The 20,827-nt window shown below is 38.6% G+C and overlaps 1 protein-coding gene across 2 annotated transcripts in view; it reads right to left on the bottom strand.

Moving 5' to 3' along the window:
* Positions 1 to 20,584, bottom strand: part of XPO7 (exportin 7) — a 40,631-nt gene extending 20,047 nt beyond the window's left edge. Inside the window, exons 1-13 of one of the 2 annotated variants that reach the window (XM_055346095.1) lie at positions 20,549 to 20,584; positions 19,884 to 20,030; positions 17,576 to 17,669; positions 16,687 to 16,853; positions 15,169 to 15,261; positions 12,151 to 12,255; positions 10,641 to 10,806; positions 9,970 to 10,043; positions 8,220 to 8,339; positions 4,775 to 4,921; positions 3,450 to 3,622; positions 1,524 to 1,717; positions 919 to 1,024 (exon numbers count right to left, since the gene is read on the bottom strand). In XM_055346095.1, the coding sequence (XP_055202070.1) occupies positions 919 to 1,024; positions 1,524 to 1,717; positions 3,450 to 3,622; positions 4,775 to 4,921; positions 8,220 to 8,339; positions 9,970 to 10,043; positions 10,641 to 10,806; positions 12,151 to 12,255; positions 15,169 to 15,261; positions 16,687 to 16,853; positions 17,576 to 17,669; positions 19,884 to 20,030; positions 20,549 to 20,569 (1,607 nt within the window). In that variant the 5' untranslated portion in view covers positions 20,570 to 20,584. The remainder of the gene's footprint in view (positions 1 to 918; positions 1,025 to 1,523; positions 1,718 to 3,449; positions 3,623 to 4,774; positions 4,922 to 8,219; positions 8,340 to 9,969; positions 10,044 to 10,640; positions 10,807 to 12,150; positions 12,256 to 15,168; positions 15,262 to 16,686; positions 16,854 to 17,575; positions 17,670 to 19,883; positions 20,031 to 20,548) is intronic. The other variant, XM_055346096.1, reaches the window with a different exon arrangement.
* Positions 20,585 to 20,827: the final 243 nt, after the last annotated feature.

The raw sequence follows: 20,827 nt of genomic DNA, 5'->3' as shown, positions 1-20,827 counted from the left end.
ACTAGGCACCCCAGTTTTAGTATTTAATATAATATCAATAGCTAGATTTTATAAATGGAAGCTCTTTAAGATCTTCAATACCTTTTAAGGGGTGAATAGTCTTGAGGGAAAGGTTTGAGAACCTCTGCGGTAGAGTATTAAAAAATCCTGCCTTCTTATTTAAATTTTAAAAAGATTAGAGAGAGAGAGAGAGAGAGAGAGAGAATGTACACAAGTGTGGGGGGGGGAAGAGGAGAGAGACAAGCAGACTCCCCACAGAGGGGAGCCCGATGGAGGGCTCTATCCTAGGACCCAAGATCACAACCTGAGCCAAAGACAGATACCTAATTGACTGAGCCACCCAGGCACTCCCAAAATCCTGCCTTTTTATTTCTATGTTAGGTTAATTTTTAGAAATTGTTAAATGTTCATTGTAGGTTTTTAGAAAGATGGATGAGAATCACACAGATACAAAATAACTTGAAATCCTCTAGGTGGAAAAGTGTATGTCAAGAGCTTTGAAAGGCTGTAGAAACTCTGTAATTCCATATTTGGTGATATTTGAAGAACCGTATTTTCCTATCAGTCTTACTCTGCTATGGCAAAAGCAATCCACATTTCATTAACTCTGAGATACTGTCCTTAAAGATAAAAGCTACTCTCTACTCTGGTTTTCCTAATTTTGTATCCATCATTTCCTTGCTGAATTACTGCAAATGTTTTCTCAGTATAGACTATAGGTAGAATTTTTGCTGTACTTCTAAAAGTTAGACCTGTAACAGTCCTTCATTTTCATGGGCAATCAGCTTCATGAGATTATACTCTATAAGCAGGGAGGAAAGCATTAATAGAAGCATGCAAAAGTTCTCGTGGTGTTAGGACCCAAAAAGAGGGGTGGCAGTCATACCAGTGAAATGGAAAGTCTATGAGAGCACTTACCGACAGACAAGCTCGCCATCCATAGCATCTTGCTCATCAGTGCTGGCAAAAGATACTCGGCCACCGATCACTGCGCCAATAATGTAAACCAGCCACGTCAGTCTTCCTGCAACAGGAAGGAGATCTATTAGTGTCCCCTATAGTGGTCATTTCATTGAAGAAACTTCCTTATGGTGAGGTGCGTTTTTTACTATGAGCTTCTGTAATCTTTAGAACACTACGGCAAAGCCATAATGTCTAACTTTTCTTTTTTTTCTTTTTTTTTTTTTTTATGTCTAACTTTTCTTACCGAGTATTGCTATTACCCTAACTTTGGTAAGGGTGATGTCAAGGGGAAAATTCATTAGATAACCAATGGTCCCCTATCAGACAAAGTCATTATTTTTAGAGTTCAGTACTTTCTTGAAGTTAAATACATGCATATAGACACAATTTCAGTTACTCTTCCCTAGCCCTGTGGCATTTACTCACAATATTCTTTTGTGTAGAGGGAGGTAATGGATGATGGAAGAGCTCTTTTGGAGGGCAGGTAGGGAAGAGAGGTGGTAATGAGTGAAGTGGTACTGACAGCACCGCGTTCCAGGCTACAGCTCCCATCCACTCACCTTCCTGCACTGCAATATCCATGGGGCTCGCGCTAGCACTCTGCAGCAGCTCCTGATAGGACTGGGCAGATTGGTCAAACAACTGCACGAGAAGTGCACATGTCTTCTCGTACTCACAACGCCCAATGGTAGATAGCTGGTCCAGCTGCTGTTGCACCAGGCCTGTATCCTCCAGAGGGTCTTCCAGGCCATCCCTGTTCCCAAGGGAAGAAGAAGGAAGGCGGTTTTCTTCAAATATGCCATTGATTACCCCACCACAACAGCTCTCACTCTTCTGCATTTAGCCACCACTGCCAATGACAGAGGCCCATATCCCAACACTATCATTTACCAAGAAAAAAATACAAAAAGTGGGAAGACAGGTGTCTTCACCCTAACTTCTTCTTTAAATATATTGTGTTGGTGTCCAGCCTTCTGATCTGAACTCCTGCTCCTGTAACATTCGTCTGCCTCCACCCTCTCAGTCCTATGCTTCCCCCCATGCTCTTGGTTTTTAGTCTCTTGCTTGTTGTTGACTCTAATAACCTTTGGGACTACATGTATCCTGTCCCTGTGGTGAGGTCACTGTGGCCAGATAGGTTTTGGAATTCAGAGATCTTCAGATTTTAAAGAGTCAATATGATGCTTCTACCATGTGATACGAACCCTCAATGGACTCTGGTGTATCAAATAAAATATTCCTGTGGCAAAATGTAGAACCATCATGGATAGTTATACAAAGCAGTTTTTAAAAAAACTATAAATGGTCTCTTATCAGTGCATGACAAATTTTGCCACTGAATGAGTTTTGATTCCAAACTTATGAGAAAATTTAGTTTTCACATCTTGGATGTTAGACTCGCAGATGAGGCACTATGGATCTATACCAGGTCCTAGCTTCTCTCTAGGCTCCTAGACTTAAAAATTGTGTCATACTCTTGAGCTCTTGGTCTATTGCTACATCAGAGTATGACAATCCAACAGCTGTAGCACCACTACCATACAACAAGAGTCACAGTTGTGTGTGTACCATGGTCCATACACTGGGCCAGGACACAGTAATTTAATCCTTCTAATAACCTTGCCCAAGAGCACATGGTTATTAATTGGTTCTCTGGACCCAGAGCCCACACCTGTAACCACTCCTCAACAATGCCTCACTGAAACCAGCTGAATCCTCAGAAACAAACTATGTAGCTGATAGAACAATATTTTCCAGTGGTCTTCACAAATACTTGATTTTGAAATGATTCAAGTCATTAGTAGTTGAGCCTATAACTCTTATGACAATTAAATGCACTTGACTCTGAGCCAATTAAGATCTGATTTTTAAAAAAAACCCAGACCTTCAGAGTCCAAGTAAATTCCCCTGAAAAATAACCAACAGAAAAAATATACAAGAAAGGTCCCTAAACAAAGAGTAACTTCATTTATATAGGTCATTTCTGAAAGGGTCTAACATTTCTTTGGGTAGAGATTTCTGGTCCAGTTAACAGTCAAGGTAGACAGAAACCATGCAATTGATAATCAGCTGCCTAGGATTCTTCCCTCTTCTAGTAAGCTCTGGATTGTGTCATCTTATTTATCCACCAATTTCTTCAAGAAATTAGAGCACCTATAACTTATAGATAATTCTTGTCATCTATAGCTTATAAATGTTCCTGCCACGTTTAAAAGAAATCATCTCCAAGGACAAAGAGAACATTGTTATATACCTTGTATTCAAAGAGATCGGTAAGGAGGGCAAAAAAGGGGGCTATGAATCAGGATGCTGCAGAGAAAGCCTGTTCTCAGATTTTATGCTCCACCTGCTATTCGGCTGACATGAGGAAATGGCCGTTTAATATGGCGTCAGCTCCAAGGAGGCCCAAGTCAAGTGCGCTCTTGACAACTGGGTGTCTGACCTCTGTCAAGTCTGACACCATGCGGCTGTCTCAGTTTCCTTACCTCAGGATGATGTGCACAGATTCCAAACGGGACGTGATATAGGCTTTGGTGACCTCAGGAGTATAAGTTTCCAGCATGTGGGGCTCTGTGGCTTTCACGTATGGCACAGAGGCTGCCAGCCGCTGCCATAGGCTCAGGAGATAGTGCACACTATTTGGGGCAAATTCCCAGTGCTAAGGAGAATCAAAAGAGTAGGAGGCATATTCTCATTTTTTTGTACACATTAGTCCCATTCCACTTGACTTAAGAAAAAAAAAAGGGATAAATGTTTATGGGCTTTGTTCTGTGCATGACAACTCATGTAATGTGCTTATTAGTATTTCAGAGATTAACAATCTAATAAAAAGAGCTGTTCTACGCTGGTTGTCCAAGCCTTCCCACAAGGAAAGTCTTGTGTAAGTGGTTCTCAAACATTAGTATCCATGAGAATCACCCGGAGAACCTGTTAGACACAGAGACACCAAGGATCCACCTGGACCTACCGAAGCAAGAAATTATGGGGGTAAAACACAGCACCTGTATTTTTCATCAAACTCCTCAGATGATTTTGATGCAAGCCATAAAATTTGAGAACCACTGTCCTATATTACATGACTATGAAAGAGGCCACTGGCTTTCTCTTTATTCTTCTGTCTGGCTCTCTGTTCTAGTCTTCCCTTTTTAAAGTGATAATGTAAATATTATCCTTGCAGCTCCCACATGCTGCTCTAACCAAACTCCTTGCACTTTGTTAGGCAAACAAGCAGGCTGCAGTAACTACTCTGCAGGGTTGCCCTAAATTTATATTCATTTTTGCCTGGGGGAAAAAAGGGAATACAGGCACATCTTGGAGATATCACTATGGGTTTGATTCCATACCACTGCTATAAAGCAAGTCAAATGAACTTTTTGGTTTTCCAGCACATAGAAGAAAGTTATGTTTTACACTACAATCTAGTAAGTGTGCAACAGCATTATGTCTTAAAAAAACGATGTACATAACCTTAACTAAAAAATATCTTATTGCTAAAAATGCTAATCATCATCTGAGCTTTCAGGCAGTTGTAATCACTGGTCACAGATCACTATAACAAACAGGAGAAAGTCTGAAATATTATGAGAACTACCAAAATGTGACACAGAGACATAAAGTGCTGTTGGAAAAATGGCACGGACATACTTGCTCAATGCAGGGTTGCCATAAACGTTCAACTTGTAAAAAACATAGTATCATCTGTGAAGTGCAATAAAATGAGGTATGCCTGTATTCTTATAAGTTTAAAACCAATGAGCAAGAGAAGAGGTTCCAATGTGTAGTAAAGAGAGACAAGCAATCAAAGACAAACCTGTAGGCTGGTCACTGTGAAGTTAGCTATCAATCGGATGACCTCAGGATAGTTTTCCACCTTTACTAATTCTCCCAGTTGATAGTTACTCTTCAATCGGGCCAGTAGTCTGCAAAACTCATGGTAATTGTTTGGGTCTGATAAACTCTGGTGACAGCACAGGAGGAAAATAAAATGTAAAATGTGATGCACTATACTTCCAGAATGACATTTGGGATGGCACGAGGGGATAATCATTTAATCTGAGCTACATGCCCTCACTTAGAAAGATACATCTATAGAATGGTTTAAAAACAATTTTTAAAGATGTAACTTTTAAAAGAGATGGTCACATCTATTATCTCATCTGTTCTTATCAATCATCCTGTGAGATGAAATTAGGAGCCTCAATTTAAAGTCTGAAATGGAAGCCCAGAGGGATCACATTACTTGCCTAAAGTTGTAAAGCTGATTAATAATAGAAAAGAGGCACAACTGAGGATGTGACTGGTCTGTTTGCTTCCCACTGATCAAAGATCATGAAATTTTCATTTCTACATCTGTCAAATTTATCAGTAAATAAGACTATACTTCAGTGGCAAAGTTACACAAATACTTAATTTATTTACATTATATTATCATCGCTATAATAAGTTTTAAAGATCCTATACTAGTATGTTTATATATTTACTTTATAATCAAACACTTTGGATTTGTTTGCATATTATACCAACGTATTTAACTGTTTTCTTACATTGGTCTTCCTTGATTAGCATACTTTGTTTTGTTCACTACCATATCCCTAACACATAGTAGGTGCTCTACATATTTGCTGAATGAATAAATGCCTTTTTAACAGTCTTCAATAAATGGTGTTGGGAAAACTGGACAGCAACATGCAAAAAGCCGAAACTGGACCACTTCCTTACATCATACAGAAAAATAAACTCAAAATGGACTAAAGACCTAAACATGAGACTTGAAACCATAAAATTCCTAGAAGAAAAAGTAGGCAGTCATCTCCTTGATATCAGCCACAGCAACATTTCTTTGGATATGTGTCCTCAGGCAAGACAAACAAAAAGCAAAAATAAACTATTGGGACTATACCAAAATAAAAAGCTTTTGCATAGTGAAGGAAACCATCAACAAAATGAAAAAATAACCTACTGAATGGGAAAAGATATTTGCAAATGGATATATCTGATAAGGGGATAGTATCCAAAATACATAAGAACTCATGGAACTTGACAATCTGGTTAAAACATGATGGGAGGATCTGAAGAGACATTTTCCCATAGAGGACATACAGATGGCCAACAGACCCATGAAAATATGCTTAATATCACTAATCATCAAAACCACAATGAGATATCACCTTACAACTTGTCAGAACAGCTAGTTATTAAAAAGACAGAAATACTGGGGCACCTGTCTGGCTCAGTCACTAAAGCATATTACTTTTTAAAAAAAATTATTTACTTTTTTAGAGCATGTACTCTCTCTTGTTTTAAAGATTTTATTTACTTATTTATTCACGAGAGACACAGGCAGAGGGAGAAGCAGGCTCCATGCAGGAAGTCTGATGTGGGACTTGATCCTGGAATCCTGGGATCATGCCCTGAGCCAAAGGCAGACACTCCACCACTGAGGTATGCAGGCGTCTCTTTTTCTTTAAAGATTTTATTTATTTATTCATGAGATACACAGAAGAGAGGAAGAGACAAAGGCAGAGAGAGAAGCAGGCTCCATGCAGGGAGCCCGATGTGGGACTCGATCCTGGAACTCCAGGATCATGCCCTGGGCTGAAGGCAGGCGCTTAGCTGCTGAGCCACCCAGGCATCCCTCTTTTTAAAAAAATTTTATTTATTTATTTGAGAGAGAGAAAGAGAGAGAGCGTGTATGTGCACACACACGAGCACAAGGAGGGGCAGAGGGAGGGAAGCAGACTCCTTGCTGAACAGGGAGCCTACATAGGGGCATAAAAAACAAAGCAAAACAACAACAAAAACAAAAACCCAAAACAAAAAAACCTAAAAACTTGACCCAAAAGACAAGAAAGAACAAGTGCTGGTGAGGATGTGGAGAAAAAGGAACCCTCATGCACTGCTGGTGGGAATGCAAACTGGTGTAGTCATCGTGGCAGACAGTATGGAGGTTCCTCATAAAATTAAAAATAGAAATACTGTATGATCCAGTAATTCCACTACTGGTTATCTACCTAAAGAAAACAAAAACACTAATTTGAAAAGATATATGCAACCCTCTGTGTCCTGTGGCATTATTTACAATAATCAAGCTATGGAAGCAACCTAAGTGTCCACTATAGACAAATGAATAAAGAATAAGTGGTATGTGTGTGTGTATATAAATCACATACACGTATACCTACATACATGCATATACATACAATGTAATATTATTCCACCATAAAAAAGACCAAGATCTTGCCACTTGTGATTAAGTGGATGGACCTATGGGGTATTATACTAAGTGAACTAAGTCAGTTAAAGAAATACAAATACCATAGGACTTCACTTATATGTGGAATCTAAAAAATGAAACAAAAGAACAAACAAACAAAAAAAGCTGAGACAGATCCATAAATAAAGAGAACAAACAGGGTAGCTAGAGGGGAGGCACTGGGGACATGGTCAAAATGGACGAAGGGGAGTGGGAAACACAGGCTTCCCACTTATGCAGTGAAGAAGTCACGGGGATGAGGCACAGCACAGGGAATATAGTCAATGATACTGTAAAAGGATTCTGTGGTGACAGATGGGAGCTACACTTGTAAGCATGGCTTAACATAGAGAATCGTTTCACTACGCTGTACATCTGAAACTAATGTACATTCTGAGTCAACTAACTTCAATTTAAAAAAAGAATTATTACCAAGAGGGACAGAACTGAGTATATTTAAAAATGAAATGCTTATATGGTATTTCCTAGTGTAGAGAAGTAGTACTTTAAAAGAACTAAGCGTTGGCGGAATCTTTGGGACTGAAAAACACAAAAAGGGCAATCAAGTTATGGAATGAATACTGGAATGGGAATATCTCCCTTCTTACCTAAAAGCAGCCCTATACACTTTGGTAAATAATGTACATTAAAAAAAGGAAACAAAAACAAAACCCAAACTCTAGATTCTTAATTTCTTGGGAGAAAAATGACTAGGTCTCTCCTTATTTTCTCATGTCAAAGTATCCTTTCCCCCAACTCCTGCATTTCTGATACTAGAGGATACAAGCTCCCCATTTGGGTAAACACTCTCAAGAATCTGTCTACAGATACAGATTCACTTAAATCTGAAGAATGACTCTCTAGGATTTCTGTTAAGTGTGGCCTTTAGATGGATCTCCTTCTGACCCAACAGAAAGGCATATACTAATCACATACATACACACGCACAACATACATTATTTATATATGTATTCAAATAAAAATAAATTCTCAAAACTCTTACCTGTGGGTTTTCCAGTATTCGTTTAACACCATCAACAAGATGTGAGAGAAACTTGGCCCTCTCTGCATTGTTAAACAGGGATCTTCTGACTGAGGCAATCTGTACTAAGCAGGATAATACCTAAAAAGCAGGCACAACCCAAACACAACTGATTAAAAGATGATATGGCTACTCCATACTATCCCTCTCCCCTCCTATAATATTCTTCTTTACATATGCCACTAACTCTATCCTTTCAACCTCTGTTACCATTATAACAATATAGAAAGATAAGGGAAGGTGCAGCTAACAATACTCGAAAAAGCTTTATTGAAAGAAAAGAAAAAGATAATTAGATACAAGTTACCATGCTAACTAGTTAAATTCATAGTCTGGAAATTAAGTATTATTCTTTGACCACCCAATAGCTTCTTTGGTTCTTAAGATACATATATTTAAGGCTTGAAAATACCATACAGTTCATAGTTTAAATTTTAGTTTTCCCTACTTCATTAAGACTTTTGGCTAATCAGGTTTTGCCATAATGAAATAACCGAATTAGATCTGTGTCCTGAAAAAGAATAGGCTTTACACTGAAAACATTTTACCCTTTCCCCACTGTGTTAGATATTAATATTGTTTGCCCCTCCAGATCTATCTTCTATCATTCTCCAGATTGCTCTGTTCCCTGGGAGGCTGACTTCTGCCCACCAGTAACGTGGCCAGAGCTCCGCTGCCCTCTTGCCTCTAGTAGGCTTCAATCACTGCAAAGTACTGGGGAGAGATTAAAGGCGGGAAGAAAAGAGGCATCCCTTCTGGACCCCTGGCTGGGCCATGACTGGCAGTGTCCCCTCCCTCTGCCGTCCAGCTGTCACCAAATCACAGCTTCAGCTCTTTCCAGTGTTTCCTCTTCTTGCCCACTAGGGCTCCCCACTATTGCAACCCCCTAGAGGGTGTACCTCACCTCACCACTCCTTGTTGGATTCCCTTAGTGTTGCCCACATCTTTACCAATTGGCCTTTCACAAACTACCTCTCTCGAGTGAGCTACCTTTTCCTGAAGTAAACCTAATGATACAAACAATATTGAATTCATGTTTCTACTAGAGCTAAGGTCTACATTTGGAAAAGTACCATAATAACCAGGAAAACAAATACTAAGTAAAACACCCATTACTTTACTGTTTGGTTTGTGTTTCGTACAGTAGCATTTTATACCAATCTGAAATACTAGGCCAGTGTCTTTCAGGACCTGGATGAACTCTGAGATTTGAGGATGGTAATTACTGTTTTAAAGGAGAAATGCATCATTCCAAGAGCTCTCGAATGTTATACAGGATAGTATACAAATGTGCCTTCCCCTTACAGTTTCCAGTTAGCACTCATGTAATACATGCCTGAAGGATATTCAAAAATTTTGGGCAGGATAATTTTTAATTAGATAATACAAGCTGAACCTCCTCTACTGTAGCCTGTGGCTGTTCTCAAACAGTACAGTATAAAGTCAAGATTCAAGATGAGACCAAAAGAGCCTTGACATCTGCAGCAATTTGTCTTTAGCGGGAAAAATTTAAAGAGAATTAAGACTTTACTGCAAGTATTTTTAGGCCACGAGCTTTACCACAAAACGCTAGATAACTAACCCTAGTATTCCTAGTATCACATGCTTTACTTGTGTGATTTGGTACAACAAAATGAATGAGCATAAGGCTCATTCACCATTGCTACTTTCTAGTAGTAGGTTAGCTTTGTAAACTGTGGGCCTGACTCACCAGAGGTGAAAATGAAGGAGGGATGGAATGATACAGGTCAAAAAACAGCTGCAGAGTTGAAGAATCTAAGAATGCTGAAAAGAGACAAAGGAGTCATTACTGAGTGCGTCTGCTCATTGCTAGCGGCATACTTACAGCACTATGTATTAGGGGGCACATCCTCTGCTTTTCTCAGTGTTTATTTCCTTTCAAACTGATAAGCTAAAAGGGGCTCTTTGTTTTTCCTGTTTTCTCATTTTTTAAAGTACTAGGTTTTAGCTCCTCTATGGAGCAGATTCATTCTTATGATTCTCAGAGAACTTAAGACAATCAGGAATGTGTTTAAAGGAAGAAGTTTGATCCTGAAGAACACAAAAACAAGTTCTATTCTCCGATTTTATGTTTAAATCTAGAAGTGACCTGAAATGAGTAAGATCACAGAAGTCTATTGGTGATGAATGTGAGAAGGTCAAACTCACATCTGTGAGTAACCCAGTAATTCAAAGTTCTCCCAAGCTGAGGGATCTGTAAGATTCATCCAATACTCTCTTTCTCCCTTTTTCAAGACAGATGCTGACCTCCTAAGTTTTCTCTAAAAGCCAGCAAGGGACTGTCAGGGGTTCTTCAGATCATCCTGCAGACGTTATGTAGGGCTGGGCAGCAGTTTATTCTAGGTGGCACAGTGCTATTACCTGATCTCCAGCTGGTGGGAATCTGTACTGTGCACAGGTCATCTGAGGACTCATCAGTAGAAGTGCCGATGAAATCAAAGTTTAGGCAGTTATGAGTGAGTTTGAGCAGTTGCATGAGCAAGCCATGCTGACTTTCATCATTCAAGTTTAGATTCTTTCCTGAAGCCTGTAAAAATTACCACATAATGAGGCCCAAACAATCACTCCTCTCTTCCAAGCTGGCTGCCAGACTCCTGAGAAGGCTGTTAAGCCAGAAAAGGAGGGCAGCATTTCAACTCAACAAAATGATGTTTCCCCTGCAAAAGATGCTGCACTTGTGTCACCTTAATGTCACTATGAAAATCCTAGCTTCTTATTTACTGTAAAAACATGAAATTGGTATTTAAAGAAATCTTCCTTTTGACATGTATTCTTTACATGTTGTACACATAGTGAGCACATGGGATTCTGAAGCAATATGGGATGGGTGGGTACTCCATTCGCTATGAGATCCTAGTTAGTTCTAGAAGGGGCCTTTGACTTCAGTGACTAGTTGGCTAATTATTTTTGATGGTATCGGCCAGGAGGATTCAATCTTCAGTTTTATCAAAAGCTTCCCCACCTTAGAGGGTTCAATAGTTTTTTGCCAGGCAGCTTGCCCAACTCGAGGACTGTGGGAATTCTGAGGTAGAACTAGGCAATTGAGGAAAAAAAATGAACATCATTAACTGGGACAACACAAAGAATCCAAACTTGCTTCTAAAACTCGAAGCATAATGGAAAATGAGACTAAGAATAAACCCCACAACAAACCAAACCAAATAGACAACCCAAAATGAAGAGACAGCCAGAAGCTAACCTCATTTAGCTTTCTATGGGGACCCTACAGATTGCTATCAATGTGCACGACAAATAGGTGAGCATTTCCTTTCTAGTTAAACTCATCCATAAATGGACCTCAGCACCCATTTTCTGTTTTAAAACAGGTAATTTCCTTATGTGGTAACTGTCTGCCCCTTCGGGTTATGAAATCTAGATGGATGTTAAAAATTCAAAACCTACTTTTCCTTACAGATGTTGCTTGTTTATGTGCTGCCTGTAACTCAGCAGGAGGCAGGGGAGCCAGCCGTTTCAGTATGCTAACAATGCAGTCTGAACCTGCTTTTAGAGCTCTGAGAATCCAAACATCATAAAGCTAACATGCCTTTCCTCCATGCAGGAAGATTTTATGTGGGTATAAAAAAGCAGACAACAAAATCCCAAACTTTGTGGTAAACTAGATTCCTTGGGATACGTGTTCACTTACTGCACTTTGCTTAGGGGAACAGTTCTGGTTCCAGTCCCCTCTCTAATGTTTGTGGTCAGTGTGGCACTTCCTTCCACATCCTGGAGACAAGTGTTTCGTGAAAGATGGTGAGAGCTGTACCAACTCTTGAGAGGTCAGCTTAGAGTTGATCTTTAACAGGTCCTCATCACACATTCTCATCCTTTCAAAGGGGACTGGGAAGCAGGGCCCGACATATAATCTCACCTGTTTTAGTAAATTGCAGGAAAGTGTAAAGATATCAAATAACGATGAATCTCGGAAAGAAGAGGCTATTTTTCTGTGCTTGGTTAAAGGATGGGTGGTGTCGGCCTGTGCAGAAAGATAAGCCAATCCAAGTTTTAGAATTAATTGCAAAGAAAAATATTTCATGTAGACTTCAAATAAAGTAGGATTTCTAATAAAATCAACTTACATACAAAATACATTTTTAATGTTTAAACCACTGTTAACTGACGTATAATGAGAGGATGCAAAGGATAATAAGCTGCTAACAGCTAGCCAGGATATGTCTTTAGCTTACAGACAGAAGATGGAAAAAGGGGTAAGCATCTCTACTGCCAAGTTTTCACTTCCTCTGCACTTAGGGAGGTAAAATTTAACCAATTGCTGGCAGATAGTGCTAATAATTACTAGCATGTTATACTGTGGGTTGTCTCAGAAATAGACAGTGGCACTGGGTTTGGTAAACAATCTACCCAGGGCTAAAGTTACCACAGCATTTCCAAAGCAGCCATTAACCGACAGTCATGAACTTATGCTGACAATAGTCCATAACACCCTCTGCCTTCTCTAACCTATTTCAACACATAGTCTCTACCCCAGAAGTGAGCACTTAATTGAAGGGCTGCATTGGTCTCTCACTTTTTCCTGTTCCCCTCTTCTCAGCCAAACTTTAAGGTTTTTTGTGGTTAAAGGCTCTTTTACTTCTTTAGTATGCCCTCTGTTCCTGACATAATACAGGCACTTCGGTAAGTGGAATACAAAGGGGTTTCAAGGTTACCAGGGAATTTTTATTTTATTTTTTTAAAAGATATTTATTTATTTATTTATTTATTATTTATTTATCTATTTATCTATCTATTTATTTATTTTAGACACAGAGAGAGAGGCAGAGACACAGGAGGAGGAAGCAGGCTCCATACCGGGAGCTTGATGCAGGACTCGATCCCAGGACTCCAGAATCGCACCCTGGGCCAAAGGCAGGCACCAAACCACAACCAGGGGGTTTTTTAGACCAACCACCTACTAAAAGCTTAAGTCTCTTCTATATACCAATCAATTTATCTGAGAAGGGGTTCATTTGCCGCTGGCACATTAAAGAATACAGCAAGATTTCTGACAATCAGGTTATAGACTCTCCTTGATTTTCTTTTTAAAGGCTTTATTTAAGTAATCTCTACACCCAACGTGGGGTTCAAACTCACGACCCTGAGATCAAGAGTCAGGTGATCTTCTGACTGAGCCAGCCAGGCACCCCTCCCCTTGATTTTATTTCGAAGTTCAAACAGGGATAACAGAAATAAGCTTTCTGATTCAAATCTGACAACCAAAAAAAAAAAAAAATAAATAATAAAAAAAAAATAAATAAATAAATAAATAAATAAATAAAAGAAAACTAAGTTTGGCAGAGGTTCAAAATACCTCCCAATTCTAGCTTCAGTGTCACTGTGTTACCATAAATGTCTTGGATAGTATGGCATTGCCAGATTATATACCATATTCCATATATAATCATTTACACTGATCATAATACAGAGAATAACTACACACATTAAATATATTACACATATTTCTATTGTTTTATTAAGAAAGACAAAATTTTAGAGTTCAAAATATCAAGACTGGTGTATTTTGGGGGGGGCAAACTTCAAAGAGGAGAACATTAACAGCACAATCTATGTCCTCAGTTAATGCACGCTCTCCTATTACAAAGGTAACAGTGGTTCAATAGTAAATTAGTTAAGAGTACAGGCTCCGTAGTAAGACTATATGGGTTTAAATTCTGATATGCTTGCTTGCTACCTGTGATACCTTAGGCAAATTATTATTTTTTTTAAAATTTTAATTTATTTATGATAGTCACAGAGAGAGAGAAAGAGGCAGAGACACAGGCAGAGGGAGAAGCAGGCTCCATGCACCGGAAGCCCGATGTGGGATTCGATCCCGGGTCTCCAGGATCGCGCCCTGGGCCAAAGGCAGGCGCCAAACCGCTGCGCCACCCAGGGATCCCCCTTAGGCAAATTATTGACCTTTATGTGCCTCAGGTTCCTTCTCTAGAAAATGGGATGGTGATGGAACCTACCTCCCAGGATTATTGTGAGAATAAAATTAGCTGCTATCAGTAAATTGCTTAGAACAGCACCTGCCACACATCAGCAACTCAGAAGTACAAGCTATTATTATTTTGATATTACTGACCATAGTGGGGATCGCATGTGACAGAGAGTTTAAATGGCCAGAGGTTGATGCATTTAAAATAGTACTGCTTCATAGTTAAAATTTCTCAGGGTTAATATACAGATCTGCATAAATATGCGCAATAGCAACAGTGATGCCAATGTAATTCACAGCTTGCGACTGAAGGGTGAGATGTCACAACTAATATTAATAGTGGCCTGTTCAATAATTACAAAATTTTAGCTGGATACAAAAGTAAATGACTAAAAAAAAATAATAATAATAGACAGAGCGAAAGAAAGCCACTGGTGTTTCCTCTGTAGTAACCTGTGACATCAAGGACTACTCAAAAAATTATTTGGTATTTAGTAGAATGTTTTATGCATTCTAAAAAGATCACCAGAAAAGTCCTTAATAATTGCATATAGGAATTGAGTTTTAAAGGATTATAAACACATACTAATGTATTTAGCAGAAGTGGCACACAAATGGTTCTGGTTCCAGTTTTGTGATCCCTTTTTTGGATGCATTCTCTTTGATTAGCAAAGCAGTAATTCATTAAGGTTTTGACTTAGGACAGTTGCTCTCAGCTCTCACAATGAACATTAATACCAGCAAGGAGAGCTGGTGGAGGATAAAATGTTCTGGAGACAGAAGAGGACCAGGACATTAAGAATGAGGTAGGCTGCACTTACAGAGGAAAACCCAATGGAACTATTGTTTCAAAGGGCATTAATCACTTACCGCAAAAGCACACAACTGCCAAAAAAGATCATCCCACACATAGCAGAAAACACCAATACTAAGAAAAAATATGGCACTTACTTCAATGAGGAAGGCTGTAGCACTTACTTGATTAATTTCATTGGTTAGCTGAGATAAAATTGTGACGCCAATGATGCAGTATTCAACACTATCCTGGTAAAAACAACGTAAGGCACAGGTTGGTGCGTGTAGCTAGGTTTCAGCAACGGAATTGCAGCCACGCTTTGGAAATGGTGGAATCCTGTGTAGCTACTAAAACCGCCCAGATAAGGTAGTTTAAGGCTGTTGCTTTGCAGGACATAAAACATTAACTGCTACACGGGAAGGCTGCTAACTTTGACTTCATCAAGACTGAAACCTTTTTTTTTTTTTTAATTTTTTTTTTTTAAATTTATTTATGATAGTCACACAGAGAGAGAGAGAGAGAGAGAGGCAGAGACATAGGCAGAGGGAGAAGCAGGCTCCATGCACTGGGAGCCTGACGTGGGATTCGATCCCGGGTCTCCAGGATCGCGCCCTAGGCCAAAGGCAGGTGCCAAACCGCTGTGCCACCCAGGGATCCCAAGACTGAAACCTTTTGTATTTAAAACATACTCATGGCATCATACCACACCCATTATACAAAGAGAAACTGGCAAAATACATCTAAGTTAAGCAATAAGTAGATGTGTAATAGAATTCACAAAGAGACCAAAAACTAGATTTACAGAAGATGTAAATAGGAAGTTCACAGAAAAAAAAAAAGTGTAAATTAACATGAACATTTGTTCTGTCATTCATAACTCAAATGTTGAAATGCTAATTCTTTTTACCTATTAAATATTGGAAAAATAAACAGCTGAGTTCCTAGGGTGGAGGTACAGAGGACTAGGCAAGCATTCTTTTAATTGTTGTAGGACACAACTTTTTTGAAGATAATTTGGAAATATCTTTGAAAGCCAAAAATACACATATCCCTTTGACTGTATAATTCTAAGGCTAGGAAATCACCGTAGAAACACATACTTAATTTTTTTTTTTAATCTTTATTTATTTATGATAGTCACATCACAGAGAGAGAGAGAGAGAGAGAGAGAGAGAGAGAGAGAGAGAGGCAGAGACACAGGCAGAGGGAGAAGCAGGCTCCATGCACCGGGAGCCTGACGTGGGATTCGATCCCGGGTCTCCAGGATCGTGCCCTGGGCCAAAGGCAGGCGCCAAACCGCTGCGCCACCCAGGGATCCCTAGAAACACATACTTATTCCACGTATGACAGGTGTAATTATTTTAGGATATTCACTGATGTGTCTACTTAACAAAGTATAGAACCAAACTAAAGGTCCACCTATAAGACATTAGTTAATTAAGTTATGGTATTTTAAGACTGGCATAGTATACAGGCATTAGAAAAAATGGAGTTTGTGCTGACATGTAAACATATAAAGCTAAGGAACATTAAAGGTAAAAAAGACATAGAAGAGAATGTATAAAATAATTCCATTTTGTGTAATTAAAAAAAAAAGGAAAAAAAAAGATCACTATATAAGCACATACATGTTGCTTCTCACATTCCTACTCCATCACATATACACATCGTACCTGTAAGAACCTTGTGACATCTGTGATTGCATTTCTGAAGACGTAGTCATCCTTCTGACAGTCAAACCAGCCCAGTTTTGTGATTCTGGCATATAACTGAATAAGTGCTTGTGTCACAAAAGTAGCCAACTTTGGCCGAGTGGCAAGGTAGTTGAGCACATAGTTCCCTACAAAACAAAAAAAATCCACATAATCGGAAATCTCTGCCAGGGAAGGGCACACATCTTTAAATATATTAAACATCCAGGAAATGATAAATTTAGCTTATTTCCCATGATTGCCTTAGTTTTCTTCTATTATTTTTTTTTCTCCCTGCTTTCTAACATGGTGATATATCTAACAGTAAGAATGTGCAAGTCATAATGTAGCTTTAAGAAGAGTTGTAACTGGAGATAAAAAAGAAAAAAAGAAAACATATCCATTTCTCCTAAGTCTCCGTAATTCTTGTTTCTGTTATATTCTCTTAATTCTTAATGCAACTGAGAAATGGGACTTTGAATTTATGATTAGTAGGCTTTTCAATTCAGGATTTTATACCTGTCACAATGAAGACCCTGGAATATGGCAACTGTGAATCTACTCCTAGATAGCTAAATAACATGCTTGTACAGAACTCAAAATTCTTAACAATATTTTTCTTAGTTAATAGTGGTAGTAGGGACCAAAGGAAAGAAACCTCCTAACAAATGGGATGACTTAGGACTTTATCTAAAAATAATTATATAAGATCCTCTATACTTTTAAAAGCCCCAAATTCTAGGAAAAAAACTAGATTCTATATATTTTGTATGCTTACCAATTTCAGAACATTATCAAACAACATACATTTAATTACTAGCATATCATTAAACATACAATTTCTTGAAGAGAAAACAGATTCTCTACTTACGAATATCTATGCGTTGCTCCAATGGTAGAGGGTTGTTTGTGCGTGATACAAGCTTTGTAAGGCATGTAGCTGCCAGTAACTGGGAGTAAGAGGACTGTGGAAAGATGAGGAAAAGGACTCAGAATTCAATTTTATTGAGTTACTCAGTCACGAGGTTTTGTTTTTTATTTGGAGATCTATGCTCAGATTCCAGAAATATTAATCAGTTTTGCCCTATCTGATCCTCTGCATTTTAGAGGGTCTAAGGAAAAATGAGTCCCACATAGAGTATATGTTCACTGAGCTGATTTCAGTATGAACAAGGTACAGTATAAAGTGAATGGCCTGATGGAACTGAATCCAGTGTAGATTCTGCGTCACTCAGAGGGGGCCCACTCTAGAGAAGATCATTTCAGAGAGTTATTAAGAAGACAAATCTTTAGAAGATGGATCTCTTCTTTCATTTAAACCAAGTAATCTTCTGTTAAAAGCCTTGTTACAGTGATGTTCAAAAAGTTCAACTCTATAGTATACCATTAGAAAGTTAAAACAAAAACAATGCAGTGTCAGAGGGAACCACTACATTGTGCAACTACATCTTTACATCAGCATGGCTATCAGATCCAGTTTTGCGAGATGTATATGCTAGTTTTAAAGTAAATTTATAACATTTATGAGAAAGAAAAATCATGCCCTATATGTAAGGGTATAGTATTAGCACATTCTCCATGTGGATTTTATGAGTTTTAAACTTCTGGAGAATCAGAGCATTCCAACTGACCATAATGTATAAAAAAGAGCTATGTGCGAAATCTTCCACATGTTTCTATTATGATAACGTCATATAACAGGGACAGACTCAGACCCACTAAAAATAATTTAATCAAAGGTCAAGGACAATTTCCTATAACATTAAAAATCCTTAAAACAGTAGGCTATCCACAGGCACTGCATAATACCACCAGTTACAAACAAAAATTTATGCTTAAGAAACAAAATCTATGAAGTGACTTTGACATTTTTTTTTCAATACCCCTGAATATGGTTTAAACTGATTAGAGCAGGTGTGTCAAACACTAATAATGCAAGAGGCTACTCTACAGAATACGACATACAACTGTAACTATACACTATACAACGTCTAGGTGGTTTTTATACATAACTTCAATAAATCTGCTAAATCAATAGAGATTAGAAGGAAGAATCCACTATAACTGTTTTTAGTACCACACCAATCCTGTTTTATTGCAGCTTGTTTTATTTACTGACTGTCAACATGAAGATCTGGAATTAACAGTGTCAGAGATGATAATGTATGGCTCCAGTGGAAGTCACCTGGAAGAGCTGGTTGTGCTTGACCTTTAGCACAAAATATACAAATATAAGTGGGTCAATCTAAGATTAAGGGACTGGAAAGAAATACATAACATACTACATGCAAAAATGGAACAGAGCACTATATAGTCTCTGACCAGGACTCTGTAACCTTCCTATGCTTGGAAAAAGAGTTAGCTCTCTTAGCTACTGAAGGGTAATTTTTAGCCAATTAAACAAATACTGTAACAATGTCAATGAAAATTCAAACATGAAGTCATCTAGAATTTTACCTTCAAAACAAATTAACTGCTTTTGTTCTTTCCACATATCCTTCCCGTCTTAAGCAGAATGCTAGCTGCTAGTCTAGTTGGGATTCTGACTCTTTCAGGGCCCTTTCAGGATGCCCTGGTTGGACTCTTACTTAGCCTTTCTAAGACCTCCATCTTGCCCCAAATGCTAATTGAATCAAACTATGTCTCATTGACAGCATTACATTGATCACTACACTGCCATTTTTAGCTCCAAGAGGTTCTGATTCCATTTTTAAAACAATGACTTGTGGTTTTCATTGTGGATTCCTCCCCACTCCTCACACCTGCAAGGCAATAAGCAGCAGCTGTGGTATACAGGAGGCCTCAGAGACCACTAGGGTGCTTGCACAGTGACATGGGCTATGTGGGTAGGAAGGATCATTCATATACAGCTCTGTCTTGTCAGTAAAGGATATGAAGTGGTACTTAATTGTGAGAAACAGAAAAAAAGTCCCAGAAATTTGATTCAAGATGAAAAATGACAGAATAAAATATATATTCAATGAGATTTTCCTGATGAGGCTGTGTGTCCTTTCACTGTCAACCTTGTGGCTAGCTATGGTGCTTTTTAAAGGTGAAATTAAGAAGTCAGAGGCAGCTAGAAGGGTTATGGAACACAAACTATCCCAATTCACCCTTAAACTTGGAATACACTTTCCTAAACTTTTCTTCTCCTTCAGGATTCTTCAAATCTTACGTACACTTCCTCTTTCGAGGAGTAGCTGGCACTTGCTCAGGCAATCAGGGCTGTTGGTGAATTCAACCAAGGCTTTCTCTGCCTGGAGTCGAGTGGTTGTGTCTGTTGTCTCATAAAGCTGTTTGCACAGATTTTCTAGTTGGGCCAGGCTCTGGAAAAGATCAGTCAAGGAAGAAATCAGTCCAGCCCACTCAAAGTACCATGCACAAAACCACTAGACAAAGGTAAGTAATAAGCAATGGAGAGATATTTGTTTCTCAACTCTGAGGAGAATATGGGTGATCTTATCTAATAATAACCATTTATAGCTTCTTAAATTTTATGCTTTAGAAGAAAAAATGATGAAATGCCTAAAACATCTATACTTTTTTAGTCATTCCACTGGAGATCAGTCACAGATGATATATTCATTTTTCCTTATAAATACTCATCCTCCTAAAAGATTTTCAAATAAAAACTCAGAATTGACTTTTTCTGCTATCAATTTCAAAACTCAATACTGGAGGCATTGCTGTAAAATTAAGCACATAAGCACACAATATAAGCATCACATATATCTTAATGTAGTCTTAAATATTTCCCTTTGCCTAGTAGTTATCAGCTTAAAATTATGTATACGAATAAAGATGGCCAACCTCTATGAGAAGGCTTCTGAATGCATGTACGCACCTTCCTCCCTGGATCCCTCATGTTTAAAGTTCAGCAGACTCTTCTCCTGTCGTACTTTAAACTCTTGTTTCGGTTCCAAATTTAAAGTGGAAGGGTCAAAATAAATTCAACCCTAGCATATGCTCAGACAGAGATAAGACCAAGGAAACGCCCCCAAACAAACCCTTCTCTCCAAATCTTGAACCAGTTCCAGGGAGGCAGGAAGGAGATGGGTGTGTGCTTCAGTCAAAAACCCAAAGGGATGCAAATCTACTTCCACTAAACGTGGTGTTGAAAAGC

The sequence above is a fragment of the Nyctereutes procyonoides genome, unplaced genomic scaffold, assembly GCF_905146905.1.
Source record: "Nyctereutes procyonoides isolate TBG_1078 unplaced genomic scaffold, NYPRO_anot_genome, whole genome shotgun sequence".
Classification (NCBI taxonomy): Eukaryota; Metazoa; Chordata; class Mammalia; order Carnivora; family Canidae; genus Nyctereutes; species Nyctereutes procyonoides.
Note: the sequence above shows the minus strand (reverse complement) of the source record. Positions and strands in the feature narration are given on the sequence as shown.